Consider the following 17479-nt stretch of genomic DNA (forward strand, 5'->3'; position numbering starts at 1 on the left):
GAAAACAAGGTCTTAAAAAGGAGGGAGTCTTAAAATGGGGGTAATTTTACAGAGGTTATGAACAAAAAGTCTGAAAAAACAAGGTCTTAAAAAGGAGGGAGTCTTAAATTGGGGGGTCTTAAAAGGGGGGTTCCACTGTATTGTGTCTCAGCACTTGTTTGTTTGAATTTGCAAGTTGATTCTATTAACTCATGATACAACTTGATACATGTATCTGAAGACGGGCGCATAGCGTAGTGGTTAGGCCGTCATCCTTCCATGTGGAAGGTTCGGGGTTCGAATCCTGGCTGCAGCTGGTGGGTTAAGGGTGGAGATTTTTCTGATCTCCCAGAGAAACTTATGTGAACACGTGCTGGTGCTGTATTCCCCACCTTAGTGTGTACACAAAGCACAAGACTTAAGTGCGCACAGAAAAGATCTTGTGACTCATGTCAGAGTTCGGTGGGTTCTAGAAACACATTGTATGTATGTATGTATGTATGTATGTATGTATGTATGTATGTATGTATGTATGTATGTATGTATGTATGTATGTATGTATGTATGTATGTATGTATGTATGTATGTATGTATGTATGTATGTATGTATGTATGTATGTATGTATGTATGTATGTATGTATGTATGTATGTATGTATGTATGTATGTATGTATGTATGTATGTATGTATGTATGTATGTAGGTATGTATGTAGGTATGTATGTAGGTATGTATGTATGTATGTATGTATGTATGTAGGTATGTATGTAGGTATGTATGTAGGTAGGTATGTATGCATGTGTGTTGGTCTGTCGGTGTGTCAAGTGTGCAAGTAAAAAGGGTATTGTAGTTGTACATATATTACTTTAGATACTTTTTGGTTATCATGGGTTTTATAAATTTTCTTCTCTTCTTCTTTTATAATTATTAATTAATGACCTATATGTGCTGATGACCAATTTAATTTCCTTTGTTGGATCAATAAAATGTTATGAGTTATGAGTTATGAGTTACAAGAACACCCAGCATGCAGCCCCCAGAATCGGACTATGACTGAAGCCTGAATGGCGTGTAAAAGCGGCCATACATAAATTAAAGGCTCCCTCGTGCAAAACACTGGTGTACGTGGGAGTTGCCGCACAGAAAAAAAAGATTGAGATATATCTGGGGGAACAAACCTGATATGATTAAAACTCAGTTGCACTTGCACTTGCAGATAATGGCCTCATCAGTGCATGAACACTGTTGTAAATGTGACAAAACTGAAGACTCTGTAACGTGTGGAGGTTTTTGAGTACATATTGATACATCTACATGCAAAAAAAACTGATAAAGACTTGATATTTTTGGACAAAGGGTGACGTTCTTGCTTCAAGTAGGCTGGGTCCACCTATCTTATATCATTGTTGCTGAATCTAGCTGTTTTCTCGTGTTTTGGGTGCTCATTGGCACCAATTTGTGAGAGCCATGCTTCTGCTCATACATAAGTTACTACTTGTTGGCTCACGTAAGTGTAGCCTTTGCGATGCTAACTTTTGTCTGTCTGTGCGTGCGTGTGTGATAGAAACTTTAACATTTCCGAGTCTATGGATAAAGCTCGCATAAGAAGATTTAATTACGTCTCGGTAAAAAGTGTTTGACGTGTGTGATAGAAACTTTAACATTTGAAGACGTCACATTATGACGTAAGAGGGTTAGACGTCACGCGAAGGAATTACTGAAAGTCTCGGTCATTGTTATTGTGAGCGGGCCGAGACTAGTTGGCAGATCTAGTGTCTCGCTTTCCTGCACAGTTTCACCTATGCTTAATGTGTGTGTGTGTGTGTGTGACGGAGTGATTGAGTTTGTGTTACTGTTTGTCGATTTCTTACGTGAGCCTTGAAGGCTTCGCCTCTTGTTTTTGTTTTTAACTAACAAAATAGATATATGTGTATTGAAACTTACAGTTAACATCTTATGAGTCCAGTAACAGTTGTCAGTGTGAACAATATTGTGGGGCTCTCAGTGCGGCAACACATTGAAAATCATTCTACAACCACTGTCAACTATTGTGCTTACATGGTGAAATTGACTCTGATAACTTTCAATGTTCGCAGCCTTTTTGAAACACTGGTCTGTCAGCAACAAACTGTCTGTGTTTTCCATTTTTGAGAAAAGTTTGGGCTCACTCCCAGTGGCGTCTTGCATATTTGTCAACATCAAAACGTTATATTATCTTCTCTTCCTCCCCCCATGAACTGAATACACACGTATATAATACTAAAAGAAACTTGGGAGTGTCCAGTTAGTAAGTTGGGGTGGGGTGACCAGGGGGAGGCCTTGATGTGTCAATAAGTTTGAGTTAAAGGTGTGTGTGTGTGTGTGTGTGTGTGTGTGTGTGTGTGAATGCAAATCTGTGTGTGTGTGCAAATCCTTGCATCATTATTGACGAGTTTGGTCTGGAGTTTCCAACTTTCCAAGGTTGGTAGTTCGGTGAGGAGGAGGGGGGGGGGGGAGGGAGGTACTATTAGGAGAGGGAAATTAGACTGGAGGAGACCCTGATACATCACCTGTTTTTCATTGAAAGAGGTTGAGGTGGAGGGGGATGTACTGTACAAATCTGTTAATATTGTCAGGCCCGGTGGGGGGGGGGGGGGGGGTTACCTTATTTTTAAAGGGGGTGGGGGGGGGTTGACCTTATTTTTAACGGGGGGTGGGGGGTGTAATATGGGCGGGAAGACGGGGTGGGAGAATGACTTTAGAAGGAAAGAAATGCTGTGGGGCAGAAATACAAGCCATTAAGCAGTTTAGCTGGAGCAGTATTAAATTACCAGTTTCTTGATCTGTGTAGCGTCTCTTGTGGTTTTCCTCTCTATTGTGAGAACTTTTGTTGTCCTCTGTGGGGTTTTCCTCTCTATTGTGAGAACTTTTGTTGTCCTCTGTGGGGTTTTTCCTGTTCCTTTTTGCACTTTTTTTTATTGGTGTCATGTTCATTAACATCAATTTAAAGATGCAGGTCTGACTTGTTTTGGAGATGTTCAGAATGTAAAACTTAGATGAAGGTAAGAATGTACAGTATGAACCTTTTTCTTTTCTTTTTTTAGCTTCATTCCGAATCTAGGAAGATAATAACAATTACAACACATACTTTATTGTCCATCAAAATGGGTTTTTTTTCGTTGACACATCCACTGGCCTGTTCTCCATTTCAGGCACACATTTTTAGTAAGAATTGAATGGGTATAGTAATAAAGCAAAAAGGAATCTGATACAGTGCATACATTATACTTTATTGACTAAGCCTGTGACTTATGTTGTTATGACATTGCAATATAAATAAAATTAATATTCTTAATATTGTTTCTATTTTATTTTATTGGAAGCAGCTAGTGCTAGTGAGGCAAAGACCTGCTGATGTGCATGTTATCATGGGTGAAAGTAGCCCGTCAATTGACTGAAATCCGTCAATCTGAAAATAAGTCTGACGGAAATTCCGTCAATCCGCAATTTTTATTTAAAAAAAAAAAAAAAAAAAAATTTTTTTTTTTATTTTTTATAAAGCGGAACGCGTTTTCGAACTGCTATGCGGTAAACCCCGTAGGTGAGGTTTCTTCGCTTTCGGATTCGCTCTGCATCACGATAAAAAAAAAAGTTCTCGCGTTTTGGCAGGCATTACGAAGTGGTGACATGATTTCTGCGGATAACGCATGGACAGATCTTATTGATGCTGGTCTAGCCAACAAAGGCGATGGGACTGGTTGGAGTTCATGAAACTAAAACTGTGTGTGATAAGTTTGGTGCTTGAAACTCAAGTGCTTTTCCTTGAGAACTTTGCACTATAAGAGATGCTACTGCTTAGTTGCTATTTTGTGCAGTGCTACATCATGCTGTTTGCATGTGTGACATTCTGTTTCATCATTTATTTCAATGCCTGTCTGGCAATGTTTGCTTCTTATAATTAAATATTTTGAACTTTTATTTCAGTTGTTCAGTTTCTATTTCATTTAGTAATTGGCTGTTGTCAATGTTAATTGTTATCAATTGTGTCGTTGTGTTGGAAGATGCAAGTGTGAAAAGATACAAAAGGAAAATGATTACTTCTGTGAATTGTTTTGATTTTGTTTACCCTTTTTAGATATCATTAGAATCTGAAGGTATTTTTTTGACCTGCATGATAGTGACAAAAAGTGTATTTTTTTGCCAGGAAAGGCCACAAAATCACAATGTATAATGCAAAAATTCGTTTTCGGCCGAACGCCCCCCTGGACCCCCTAACGGGGCCCTGCCCCGTACCCCGCCAGGGCCTGGGCGGCTCCTGGACCCCTGCCTCAAAAAAATTTCAGTCAATTTGATTTTCATAGCTTTCACCCATGTATTATCATTAGGGTCCACTAGTAGCCGAGATGCCCATTTCATTTGAAAATATCCATGATAGCTATATTCTTCAATGAGGATATATGTACCCCCCGCGGGTTAGGGGGAGTCCCATATTGGTGGGACGAGAAAGAATTTACCCGATGCTCCCCAGCATGTCGTAAGAGGCGACTAACGGATTCTGTTTCTCCTTTTACCGTTGTTAAGTGTTTCTTGTATAGAATATAGTCAATTTTTGTAAAGATTTTAGTCAAGCAGTAATGTAAGAAATGTTAAGTCCTTTGTACTGGAAACTTGCATTCTCCCAGTAAGGTAATACATTGTACTACATTGCAAGCCCCCGGAGGAAATTTTTGATTAGTGCTTTTGTGAACAAGAAACAATTGACAAGTGGCTCTATCCCATCTTCCCCCTTTCCCCGTCGCGATATAACCTTCGTGGTTGAAAACGACGTTAAACACCAAATAAAGTAAAGTTCAATGAGGATTAATGCGGGGGGGGGGGGGGGGGGGGTGGGTGTTCCCACACAGTTACTACTCTTTTTCTTATTTACATTTACATATAAACCATGCTATTTCCATTATACAATCACTGTGCATTATATTTACTATACCACATACATTGCATTTGCCGAATCACTGTTTGGAAGGGGCGCAACGCTTCCACAGCCAAATGTTCTGACAGAGTGAGCTTACTTCCAGAATATGTATTGTTGCACTTGCAACAAGTGAGGGGACTGATCAGATGAAGATAGAGCGGAACCCGTCTTTTATTATCTTAAAAGTCAATGAAGATAGAGCGGAACCCCATCTTTTATTACCTGAAAAGTCAGTGAAGATAGAGCGGAACCCATCTTTTATTACCTGAAAAGTCAGTGAAGATAGAGCGGAACCCGTCTTTTATTACCTCAAAAGTCAATGAAGATAGAGCGGAACCCATCTTTTATTACCTCAAAAGTCAGTGAAGATAGAGCGGAACCCATCTTTTATTACCTGAAAAGTCAGTGAAGATAGAGCGGAACCCATCTTTTATTACCTCAAAAGTCAGTGAAGATAGAGCGGAACCCATCTTTTATTACCTCAAAAGTCAGTGAAGATAGAGCGCAACCCATCTTATATTACTGTACTTGAAAAGTCTGTCCAATTGATGTCTTGTAAAGGAGGTAGTCTTACACACAGTGTATAAACGTTGTTCATGAACTGAAAATCTAAACAAGTCGTGTAAGGCGAAATTACTACATTTAGTCAAGCTGTGGAACTCACAGAATTAAACTGAACGTAGTCCGCCGCTAGTGCAAAAGGCAGCGAAAGTGACGAGCCTGTTTGGCGCGGTAGCGATTGCGCTGTGCTTTACTGTACCTCTCTTCGTTTTAACTTTCTGAGCGTGTTTTAATCCAAACATATCATATCTATATGTTTTTGGAATCAGGAACCGACAAGGAATAAGATGAAATAGTTTTTAAAACGATTTCGAAAATTTAATTTTGATCATAATTTTTATATTTTTAATTTTCAGAGCTTGTTTTTAATCCAAATATAACATATGTATATGTTTTTGGAATCAGAAAATGACGAAGAATAAGATGAAATTGTTTTTGGATCGTTTAATAAAAAAATAATTTTAATTAGAAGTTTCCGATTTTTAATGACCAAACTCACTCATTAGTTTTTAAGCCACCAAGCTGAAATGCAATACCAGACCCCGGCCTTCGTCGAAGATTGCTTTGCCAAAATTTCAATCAATTTAATTGAAAAATGAGGGTGTGACAGTGCCGCCTCAACTTTTACAAAAAGCCGGATATGACGTCATCAAAGGTATTTATCGAAAAAATGAAAAAAACGTCCGGGGATATCATACCCAGGAACTCTCATGTCAAATTTCATAAAGATCGGCCCAGTAGTTTAGTCTGAATTGCTCTACACACACACACAGACACACACACACACACACACACACACACACACACACACACATGCACACACACACACACACACACACACACACACACACACACACACACATACACCACGACCCTCGTCTCGATTCCCCCCTCTATGTTAAAACATTTAGTCAAAACTTGACTAAATGTAAAAAGCAAGGTCTTAAAAAAGAGAAGTCTTAAATCGGGAGGGGGGGGGGGGGGGGGTCTTACAATGGGGGATTCCACTGTACAGGCAAATTGAACTTTTTTATTTGAAATTTTCCTCTGTGAGTTGGGAAATACAGAAGAAAAGTTTTCCTCTTCGTGAGGTGACTTGGTCAGCTTTTCATCATTAATTTTTAATGACCTATGTGAAGATTTGTTGTTAATAAGTATTGATTTATGCAAAGAACTTAATTACTTTTTATCCTGGTTATCAAGTGGGGTGCACCAGTAGCTAAACAGTTTGCAAAATGTGCAAATTTGATAAGATAATTAATGGCAAAACATTAGTTTAATGAAAAGTTATCTTCCATTTGAAAATGCACTGTAATGCATGCAGTTGATTCTCTGTTAACAAACATTTCATTTTTTGGTTGTACACATGGTGACACTTCGTGGGTTTTTTTTCTTTCTTTCTGTCTCTCTTCTTGACTTTTTGTGTGTTTTGTTTTGCTTCTTCTTGTTGTCTCCCCTGGATCTTGGTCCTTGTGCATGGCAGATGAGTTATTCTGTCTATACATAACCACTCTGCTTGATGAGTTGGGGATGTTTGTTGGGTGGGGATAGGCATTGCCACAGACTGATCGATATACACAGGTAACAGCCCCTTTAAAGTTATCATTGTGCAAGTTTTGCATTGAGTAAATTAGCAAGGAGTTGCAAAACCAGTGTGTCTTTGAAACTAAATTCTGCTTGTCACCAGTTGTAAGTTGCTTATTTAGACTTTCCTCAACCCTAACTTTCCTGCTCGTCTTCACAAGGAAGAGGAGGGAGGGTTGTGGTGGTGGTGGTGGTGGGGGGGGGGGGGGTGCTCAATTAGCAATACATTTCTGTTGGGTTTGAGCCAGTCTGCAGTTTTCCAGGGGTAGTGAAGCTACCATTGGTTTGGATCAGCAATTCTCACAGAACATTTCTGTTGTGTTTCACGGGACAACTCACATTTTCTCCTGTTCATCTTTTTGACAGTAGTTTCACAACTTTACTTTTTGTTCATCTATTGCAGATCTACTGTTAAGATCTGTGTATGAAAATGTTGCTTTATATCACGATGAGACAGAAGTTGTGCTGCATGTTAGTGTGGACTGGGTGGCCGAGTGGTAACGCACTTGCGCTCGGAAGCGAGAGGTTGCGAGTTCGACCCTGGGTCAGGGCGTTAGCAATTTTCTCCCCCCTTTCCTAACCTAGGTGGTGGGCTCAAGTGCTAGTCTTTCGGATGAGACGAAAAACCGAGGTCCCTTCGTGTACACTACATTGGGGTGTGCACGTTAAAGATCCCACGATTGACAAAAGGGTCTTTCCTGGCAAAATTGTATAGGCATAGATAAAAATGTCCACCAAAATACCCGTGTGACTGGGAATAATAGGCCGTGAAAAGTAGGATATGCGCAGAAATGGCTGCGATCTGCTGGCCGATGTGAATGCGTGATGTATTGTGTAAAAAAAATTCCATCTCACACGGCATAAATAAATCCCTGCGCCTTGAATATGTGCGCAATATAAATTGCATAACATTTTTTAATTTTTTTTAGATTTAAAAAAAATCCAAAAAATCCCTGCGCTTAGAACTGTACCCACTGAATACGCGCGATATAAGCCTCATATTGATTGATTGATTGATTAGTAAGACTAGACAATTTTCTTAACATTTATTTCTAAAATTACGTATTGCGCCTTTTTCTCAGAGGTGACAGTCGAAACTAACAAACAAAATGAAACACTTCAAATTGAATCATCCAAGTTGCAGAGTGACGTGACACTGAACAAGAGAGCTTGAAAGATTTTTTGTTAATTTAACACAAATTCTCACTTGAAAAGGAGGAAAATTTTCTGCAGTTGTCTCATCAGAAGAATAATTTGTCACCCTTTGGACTGTGTAACACGAAAGAAGAATGCAATGTCCTCTGCTTTTTTTGTTTGCACAAAATGATTATTTCCTGTTAATTCAAGAGATAGCTGTTGGAAGAGAATGACAGTAACTGTTGAACAAAAAAGCCCTTGACAAAGTTGTTTCAGTCATCAAATTCCTAGATTTACAAGTACAGGATGAGAGGGTACTTTTTAGAAATAACAAGAGGGTGTGATTTTGCAGCGTTAGTTTCTACTGATTGGGAATTGTAACAAGTTTAACTTTCCAGCTCAGGGTGTTTTGGAGTTTTGTACTGTTGTTCTTCCGCAAATGTGGACATGTCACCATCTCTGAGGGAGTAAAGATCATGAACTCATCTGGTTCACAGACACACTGCCACACCTGACTAATGCCAATGTCATTCGTTATTTCATATCCTATCTTCTGAAGATCTCATGAGTACAGCTGCCTTGATGATATGGCGAGGTGGTTCAAAACGGTTGTAACCTTACTGTTTGGGTGCCAGTTGCCATCTCTTTACCAAGTCACCAGTAGCCCTGAGTGTTGAGCGTGTGGGTATATTAAGTTACTCTCAACAACAGCATCAACAACAACTATTTCACAGGCTCTCAACTTAACTGGACTTTTACAAACGACGTTAAAGCCATGGAGGTACGGATAACTTCTTCAACCAATGAAGCATTTATTCCAGATGCTGAAGAAAATAAGGCTTTTAACAGGAATGGAGAAGTAGGAGACGAAAAGACTTTGTCTATTGAAGCACCATCTCATTCTTTGACCAAAGCGACTCCTGCCTCTTACGGAAAAGAGATGATTTCATCAAGAGAACCATCCTCTCAGGCAGACAGTACTCTGCAACCACTGACTCTGAGATGCAAGTTGCCTGTTGCTGTCTCCTTCCGTTCACAGCCTCTTTCATGTCTGTGTGATGAAAATCAGGATATGACAAAAACCAACGGGTCAGTAAATTTGCCCAACAATAACACCACCCACATCTCTCCTGAGATCAAAGAAGATACTGAGAAAGCCCTGGAAGCCGTGTTGGAAGCCATCCCTGAGAACACTGCGCCTGTGAAGAAGGGACGCCTGAAACGAGCAGCAGTGTCCTTGCAAGAGTCAGACGCAGATATAACGCCTGCACCAGAAGACACCGTCAACAAAACAGGCAGAGCAAATGGACTGCGCACAGAGAAGAAAAAGAAAAGCAATGAAGTTGAGAAGGAGGAGGATCAGTCTTCAAATAAATTCACACGCAATGCCAGAGCAATTGGAAGCACTATACGGCAGACTTGGAACAGAAGAATCAGGAGCAGAAAACAAAAACGCTCAGTAAAAGATCGGCAGAGTGTGCCCGAGTTACCGTCAAATTGGGCAGATCCTGAAGCGCCGGCATGTTTCACTGAGGAGGGCTTCTTGGTGATTGAGCTTGAGGATGTAAACAAGAAGATTGAGGGTAAATGTGTGTGCTTGCTTTTTAGTGCAGATCTCTTTTTACATTTAGTCAAGTTTTGACTAAATGTTTTAACATAGAGGGGGAATCGAGACGAGGGTCGTGGTGTGTGTGTGTGTGTATAGATCTGCAGTTCCGAGAAAACTTATGGACTGATCTTCATGAAACTTCACTGGAGAGTTCCTGGGTATGATATCCCCAGACTGTTTTTTCTTTTTCCCAATAAATGTCTTAGATGACGTCATATCCGGCATTTAGTGAAACTTAAGGCGGCACTGTCACGCCCTCATTTTTGAACCAAATTGGTTAAAATTGTGGTCAAGTAATCTTCGACGAAGCCCGGACTTTGGTATTGTATGTCAGCGTGGAGGCTTAAAAATTAATTAATGAGTTTGCTCATTAAAGTTGTCATTTAAATGAAATTGTCGCAAACAGATTCAAAATTGATTGCATCGTATTCTTCATTAAATTCTGAATCTAGAAATATATACATATGTCTCGACATGTATTTCTCTCTCTCTTGACTGTATACAGAGATAAGAACAGCCTCGCTTTCACCTAGATCCTGCCTAAAAACAATGTTCAGACCTCATGTTCAGACTCTGCGTAATGATTCCGAAAGGACTACTTTTTAGCGGTCAAGTTCAGTCGTCCGCATACTCGAAAGTGAAAAAAAGATGCAACGTTTTGCTGCAGTATCAGAGGATGAACTGTCGAAGAAGAAAAAGAATCTCGTGCCAACCACTACGCAGAAGACCATCCGAGTTGTCCAGAAGAAGTTCTGAAACACGTCACGTTTCAAATCAAAAGACGACATTCTATTCTCTTACGTCACTATTCTTGGTTTACGGTACATGTACCATTCGGCGGCTTTGCTACGAGTATGCCATAGTCTTGGTTGGCCGAGACCTTGAGGTGGAATGCGAGTGATTAGGTTTGTTGATTTTGCTCGGAGAAGTGGTCCGTGTTCAAGCAAGTTTCTTTCTTCTTTGAAAACAAAAACCCTAAGACCAGTGAATTTCGAGATATTATATGTTAATTGGATCTGTGATCCAAACATGCCTTTTGGTCAATCTCGATGGCAGTTTATTCCACTTGCCCTACGGGCTTGTGGAATAAACTTCCATCTCGATTGACCAAAAGCCATGTTTGGATCACAGATCCAATTAACGTATAATGTTATGTTTACTCTTAAAATGTGATCACAATTAACGAAAATAGGTTAAGTGCTACAATTAAAATGTCAGAAATCGATCCAAAAATGGTTTCATCTTATTGTTGATCATTTCCTGATTCCAAAAAAATATAGATATAATATGTTTTATTCAAAACAAGTTCAGAAAGTTAAAAATAATACAGAAAAGCGCGCTTTCCTTCTTACCGCAGTACGCTATCGCGCTATTCTGCCTCGTCAATTTCACTTTGTGTTGCACGAGAAAACTGCCGCGGGGATTGACGAAGCTGTATTGTATCGGTTAAAAAAAATGCAGTGCGTTCAGTTTCAGTCCAACCTGAGTTAGTTAGATTTATGTGGAATCGGTCACCTTGCACCTGATATTGGGGCCCGGGTAGCTCAGTGGGTAGAGCACTGGACTTGTGATCCTAGGATCGAGGGTTGGAATCCCGGCAGAAACCGACACATGTCTACTTTATGTGCAGAGTCAGAGACGGTGTCCATGTCCCACCCAAGTGTCACCACAATTGCACAAAAAAGACCCCAGTCATTCTGCCATAAATGCAGGTGGCTGATTACATCTAAACACGCACACATCTGGGTAGCGCGACTCTAAGGTTATACAGCTAGCTTTCCACTGGGAGGAAGCAAACCGAATTACCCAGCATTGCAGGGATAGTAAAGTAAAGTAAAGTAAAGGTTTTGATTGCGTTGTGTTGCAGACGACCCGGAGAACGACCATGCCAACACAGTGGGCAACATCGCGCTGGAGATCCCCGACCCCAGGGACTGTGTCAGCCCCCTCCGGTCCGAGACCAACCGACGCAAGCTGTGGCAGCTCAACTACCAGGAGGCCGCCATCTTCCTGCAGGAGGGCAGCGACAACGACAAGTTCAAGACACACCCACGATCCCACGAGGCTCTGCCCGCTTATGAGGTACATACAGTGCTCGAAGAAATTGTAATCATCATCGTTATTGTTGTCATCATCATCAAGACACACCCACGATCCCACGAGGCTCTGCCCGCTTATGAGGTACATACAGTGCTCGAAGAAATTGTAATCATCATCGTCATTGTTGTCATCATCATCAAGACACACCCACGATCCCACGAGGCTCTGCCCGCTTATGAGGTACATACAGTGCTCGAAGAAATTGTAATCATCATCGTCATTGTTGTCATCATCATCAAGACACACCCACGATCCCACGAGGCTCTGCCCGCTTATGAGGTACATACAGTGCTCGAAGAAATTGTAATCATCATCGTCAATGTTGTCATCATCATCAAGACACACCCACGATCCCACGAGGCTCTGCCCGCTTATGAGGTACACACAGTGCTCGAAGAAATTGTAATCATCATCGTTATTGTTGTCATCATCATCAAGACACACCCACGATCCCACGAGGCTCTGCCCGCTTATGAGGTACATACAGTGCTCGAAGAAATTGTAATCATCATCGTCATTGTTGTCATCATCATCATAATCATCAGCAGCAGCATCATCGTCGTTGTCATGATCATCTTTTTCATCGTCTTTGTCATCACTTCATTACTGATCTATAGTTTTGATAATAGCCAAACATTTACAACCAGATTCATTTGAAACGCTACAAGTAGTATGAGTATCATCATTATCGCAATCTTCATCATCTTGTTGTTGTTGTCATCTGAATCTGAATCTGAATCTATATATATTTACGACTAGTGTCTGTCTGTCTGTCTGTTCGCGATGCACGGCCAAAGTTCTCGGTGGATCTTTTTCAAATTTGGACACCGTATTCAGCTACACCCCGGACACAACCTCATCAATGAGATATTTCAACACGTGCTCTCAGCGCGCAGCGCTGTGCGCGCTGAACCGATTTTGTTGTTTTTTGTCTGGATCCACTACCAGTAACTCTTCCTTATCTTCTCCAGTGTTTTCAGCCGCGATTATCTCCCTTCCTCCGTGTGGCGTCAATCCATATTCCCGTTACTACGTTACTATTTTTAGAAGGTCACTGCACGTTACTATTTTTAGAAGGTCTCCCGTGTTTTGCGCGTTTATCTCCTTTCCTTCGTGCCGGGTCCCAGGCGCAGCCTGGTATTCGGCTATACTTCTTCCCGGCAAAGCCGGCACCCGGCGAAGCGGGCAATCATCTAGTTTCATAATATACTGACTGTAAAATGGCCTGCCTGTTACATGTAGTATCATTTTGTGAACTGCTTATAGATGCAATCGTGTATATGATGACTGATTGAATGATGTGGCACACAACCATTAGTTTCACCTGCTGGATATGGGTGGCCGAGTGGTAACGCACTTGCGCTCGGAAGGGAGAGATTGCGAGTTTGACCCTGGGTCAGGGCGTTAGCAATTTTCTCCCCCCTTTCCTAACCTAGGTGGTGGGTTCAAGTGCTAGTCTTTCGGGTGAGACGAAAAACCGAGGTCCCTTCGTGTACACTACATTGGGGTGTGCACGTTAAAGATCCCACGATTGACAAAAGGGTCTTTCCTGGCAAAATTGTATAGGCATAGATAAAAATGTCCACCAAAATACCTGTGTGACTTGGAATAATAGGCCGAGAAAAGTAGGATATGCGCCGAAATGGCTGCGATCTGCTGGCCGATGTGAATGCGTGATGTATTGTGTAAAAAAAATTCCATCTCACACGGCGTAAATAAATCCCTGCGCCTTGAATATGTGCGCGATATAAATTGCATAGAATAAAAATAAAATAAAAAATAAATCCCTGCGCTTAGAACTGTACCCACGGAATACGCGCGATATAAGCCCCATATTGATTGATTGATTGATATGGTATCGGCCGTTAGCATCATGATGATAACTGTTTAAAAGGATATGAATTTGTTGGCTGATTCAGCCTTGAAAGTGGTGAGTATTTTACTCGTCATGGCGAGTAGACATGTTCATCTACTCGCCAAATGCGAGTAAAGTTGCTGAAACAAATCGTTGGTTTGGCTAGTAAAGTTTGCTCTCTGGCTAGTCAATTTTCAGAATCGCTAGCCTTTGGCTAGTGCACAAATTGTTTGGACTTTCAGGGCTTTGATAGAATGGTGTTCCTAATTATGCATGGTGTTTTCAGGTGGCACACAATCACTGGTTTCACCTGCTTGACCTGGTGGCCTCCATTAGCATCATGCTGTTGGCGGTGTGCGAGCGGCCCGCTATCGACTTCTTCTCCCTGCCTGTTGGGGTGAGTCTCCAGCTTTCTTCACATGGACATGCTTCCTTGGGCTGGTGTAACACGAAATTTTTACTCCACGAAAAATTTACTCCGGAGTAAATATTTCGTACGAAATTCTTACTCCGAGTACACTTTTCGTACGAGAAAAGAACTCCCCAAGGCACGAAAAAATTACTCCCTCCACGAAATTTTTACTCCCCATTTTTTTTACTTCCAGTAAAAATCTCATACGCAAAAATGGGATGCGGGCGAATAATGCCAATAAGTGATCTCGCGCACACGAATGTCACGCTACCCTCCTTCCACCACCAAGACTAACAGGGGACAAGGGATTAAAAATTTCGTACACCTGGCATGGAAAGTTAAATTGCTCGTTTTGGGGTGAAGTAATTTATTCGTTATTTATTCGTCAGGGGAGTAACATTTTTGTACGAAATGTTTACTCGGAACTCACCTGTCTTGGGGAGTAATTTTCTCGTGCAATGGGGGAGTGCTTTTTTCGTAAAGGGAGTAAGTTTTTCGTACGAAATGTTTACTCTGGAGTAAAAATCTCGTGGGAGTAATTTTCTCGTGTTACACCGGTCCTTAGTTGAGCCCGAAGTTGACTTCACGAAGTCCACGTAAAGTCTTTTTACCGAAAGCTTAGTGCTGAAGCTCAGCTTTGCCAAGTCCACGCAAAGTCCTTTTACCGAAAGCTTAGTGCTGAAGCTCAGCTTTGCCAAGTCCACGCAAAGTCTTTTTACCGAAAGCTTAGTGCTGAAGCTCAGCTTTGCCAAGTCCACGCAAAGTCTTTTTACCGAAAGCTTAGTGCTGAAGCTCAGCTTTGCCAAGTATACTCCGCGTAGTCAACTTGGTTTAAGCGTGTTTTATTCAATTTCTCATCCACACGTTTCAAACAATAACAACATTAAGAACGTTAACAAGCAGATTGCTTATGGACACGTTCTTGAAATGATAATCAATACACATTCCGATAGCAAAACATGGCGAACAAGTGATAGCTTCAACACTTATCTTGATAATCTTTAATTATATTTTATACAAATAAGATGAAGAGAGAGAGAGAGAGAGAGAGAGAGAGAGAGAGAGAGAGAGAGAGAGAGAGAGAGAGAGAGAGAGAGAGAGAGAGAGAGAGAGAGAGAGAGAGACAGAGAGAGAGAGAGACAGAGAGAGAGAGAGAGAGAGAATGCCTGGCTACATCAATTGCACAGTAGTCAACTTCATTCAATTAAGGACAGGCTTTATCCCCTTTTATCCACATGCAGTGTATGCATGCAGATTCAAGTTTGATACATTGGGTGCACTCTTAGTCCATTGGGATTTTACTCAGGGAAATTTGGGGTGCTGTCTCTGAGATAGGCATGCAGCAGTTGTTTCCCCTTTCTTTACATGCATGTATTTGTGTTTTCCAAACCCTGAGGCTTTGGCTGGACTATATAAGCCACTAATTGGTTTATAGGCAAGGTACATGACCAAGTAAGCTACACTCCCGCTCCCATTAATTTGACAGAAACGGAAAAAAGGTACTTTATGGGTGAGAATGCCAAATCGCAGTACTCCGGTGCATGGTGGCAAGTGAAAATCATTGACAGGCAGGTTAGATGCATTGAAGAATATTTTCGATTTTAAAGTATTCATTTTAATAGAATGTTGTTATTCAAGTTATTGTTTTTGTTTTAAGACCTAAAAAAAATATGAAAAAATTGGGTCTTAAAAAGGAGGGAGTCTTTCTCAAAGAACTGTCTTACTTACACAAAGTTGACAAATATGTCCACCAAATGGAAATGAAGTATACATGTTTTTTAAAGAAGTTGCTACCATACAATACCTTAGTCGAATAATGGAAAACATAATACAGTTTATATCCGTATTTTCCAGTCAAATATCATGTTTTTCCGTTGTGTCTTTTTGTTCTCCTGTTTCATTTACAGAGGATTCACTTATGATTTGTCATATGAAGATAATTCACAACTGCTGTGTTGTCACATGTTCCTACTATATTGTAAATGTTGATGCCTGAATAAACCATTAAGAAAAAAAAAAGGAGGGAGTCTTAAAATGAGGGATTCTTATAGTGGTGCACTGTATTATCATTGTTATTGTTATTGTGAGAGTGATTGTGCCAGGTTCACGGGTCCCTAGAGCTGCTGTGTCTGCTACTGCTGAGCCTGGAGCTGTTCATCCGCTACAAGTGGCTGGGGCTGCACACCTTCCTCAGGCACAAACGTACCATGGTCAAGGTACGGCAACAACAACAAATACTGTTTTGCATGGTGTTGGTCGCATATCTGACCATTATCACGAATAGTTCTGTTCTGAAAGGGGCAGTGCAGGAGTCTCAGCATTGCTGTAGCAACGATTTGTCTCTTTGTCGCGAATTACGATTGGTAAGCAGTCAAAAGCTTTACACAACTTTCTCACTGATGCCTACACATACCTTAAAGGTACTGAACTTGTCAAATCCAGGTGCACGGAACCCCTGGGGCTTTTAGTCATACCTCAGGCAGCTATCCGTTAGAAGAACTACCAATCGAGGGCCCCACTTTCCTGCCTGGAGAATGGCCAAAAATAATACGTACAGAATTTGCAGTTTTTGAATAAAAGTCACTGATGAATGATGATACATTGTAGACGGATGCATGTTTTTGATTAAAAGCCCCACAATGATGTGCTTGGCAAAACAAAAAAAAAGTCACTGAAACTTGCTATTTTTTTAAACGGAGAGCTGTCTGAGGTATGACTGACCCCTAGGGGCTCTGTGCACCTGGATGTGACGAGTTCAGTAACTTTAAAAGGGGGTTCCACTTCCATGGTTTAATCACGAGATGTGTGTTTGCTTCAGGTGGGGATGCTCTTCCTGATGGTGACAGAGTCTATCATTGTCTTGGTGCGGCAAACCAACCATTTCCGGGTGACCCGTGCCCTGCGACCTGTCTTCCTTATACATTCACACTACTGCAAGGGTATGAGGCGGTGAGTACAAGTTCTACTGTCTGTCAACTGACACATGTTCTACTGTCTGTCAACTGACACATGTTCTACTGTCTGTCAACTGACACATGTTCTACTGTCTGTCAACTGACACATGTTCTACTGTCTGTCAACTGACACATGTTCTACTGTCTGTCAACTGACACATGTTCTACTGTCTGTCAACTAACACATGTTCTACTGTCTGTCAACTGACACATGTTCTACTGTCTGTCAACTAACACATGTTCTACTGTCTGTCAACTGACACATGTTCTACTGTCTGTCAACTAACACATGTTCTACTGTCTGTCAACTGACACATGTTCTACTGTCTGTCAACTGA

General features: G+C 41.1%; 1 protein-coding gene across 1 annotated transcript in view; it reads left to right on the forward strand.

The window, feature by feature from the left end:
- Positions 1–17479, forward strand: part of LOC138976663 (two pore channel protein 1-like) — a 55062-nt gene that overhangs the window by 5798 nt on the left and 31785 nt on the right. Inside the window, exons 2-5 of the mRNA XM_070349538.1 lie at positions 11688–11902; positions 14062–14172; positions 16290–16403; positions 17006–17136. Of these exons, the coding sequence (XP_070205639.1) occupies positions 11688–11902; positions 14062–14172; positions 16290–16403; positions 17006–17136 (571 nt within the window). The remainder of the gene's footprint in view (positions 1–11687; positions 11903–14061; positions 14173–16289; positions 16404–17005; positions 17137–17479) is intronic.

This window comes from Littorina saxatilis, linkage group LG9 (assembly GCF_037325665.1).
Source record: "Littorina saxatilis isolate snail1 linkage group LG9, US_GU_Lsax_2.0, whole genome shotgun sequence".
Classification (NCBI taxonomy): Eukaryota; Metazoa; Mollusca; class Gastropoda; order Littorinimorpha; family Littorinidae; genus Littorina; species Littorina saxatilis.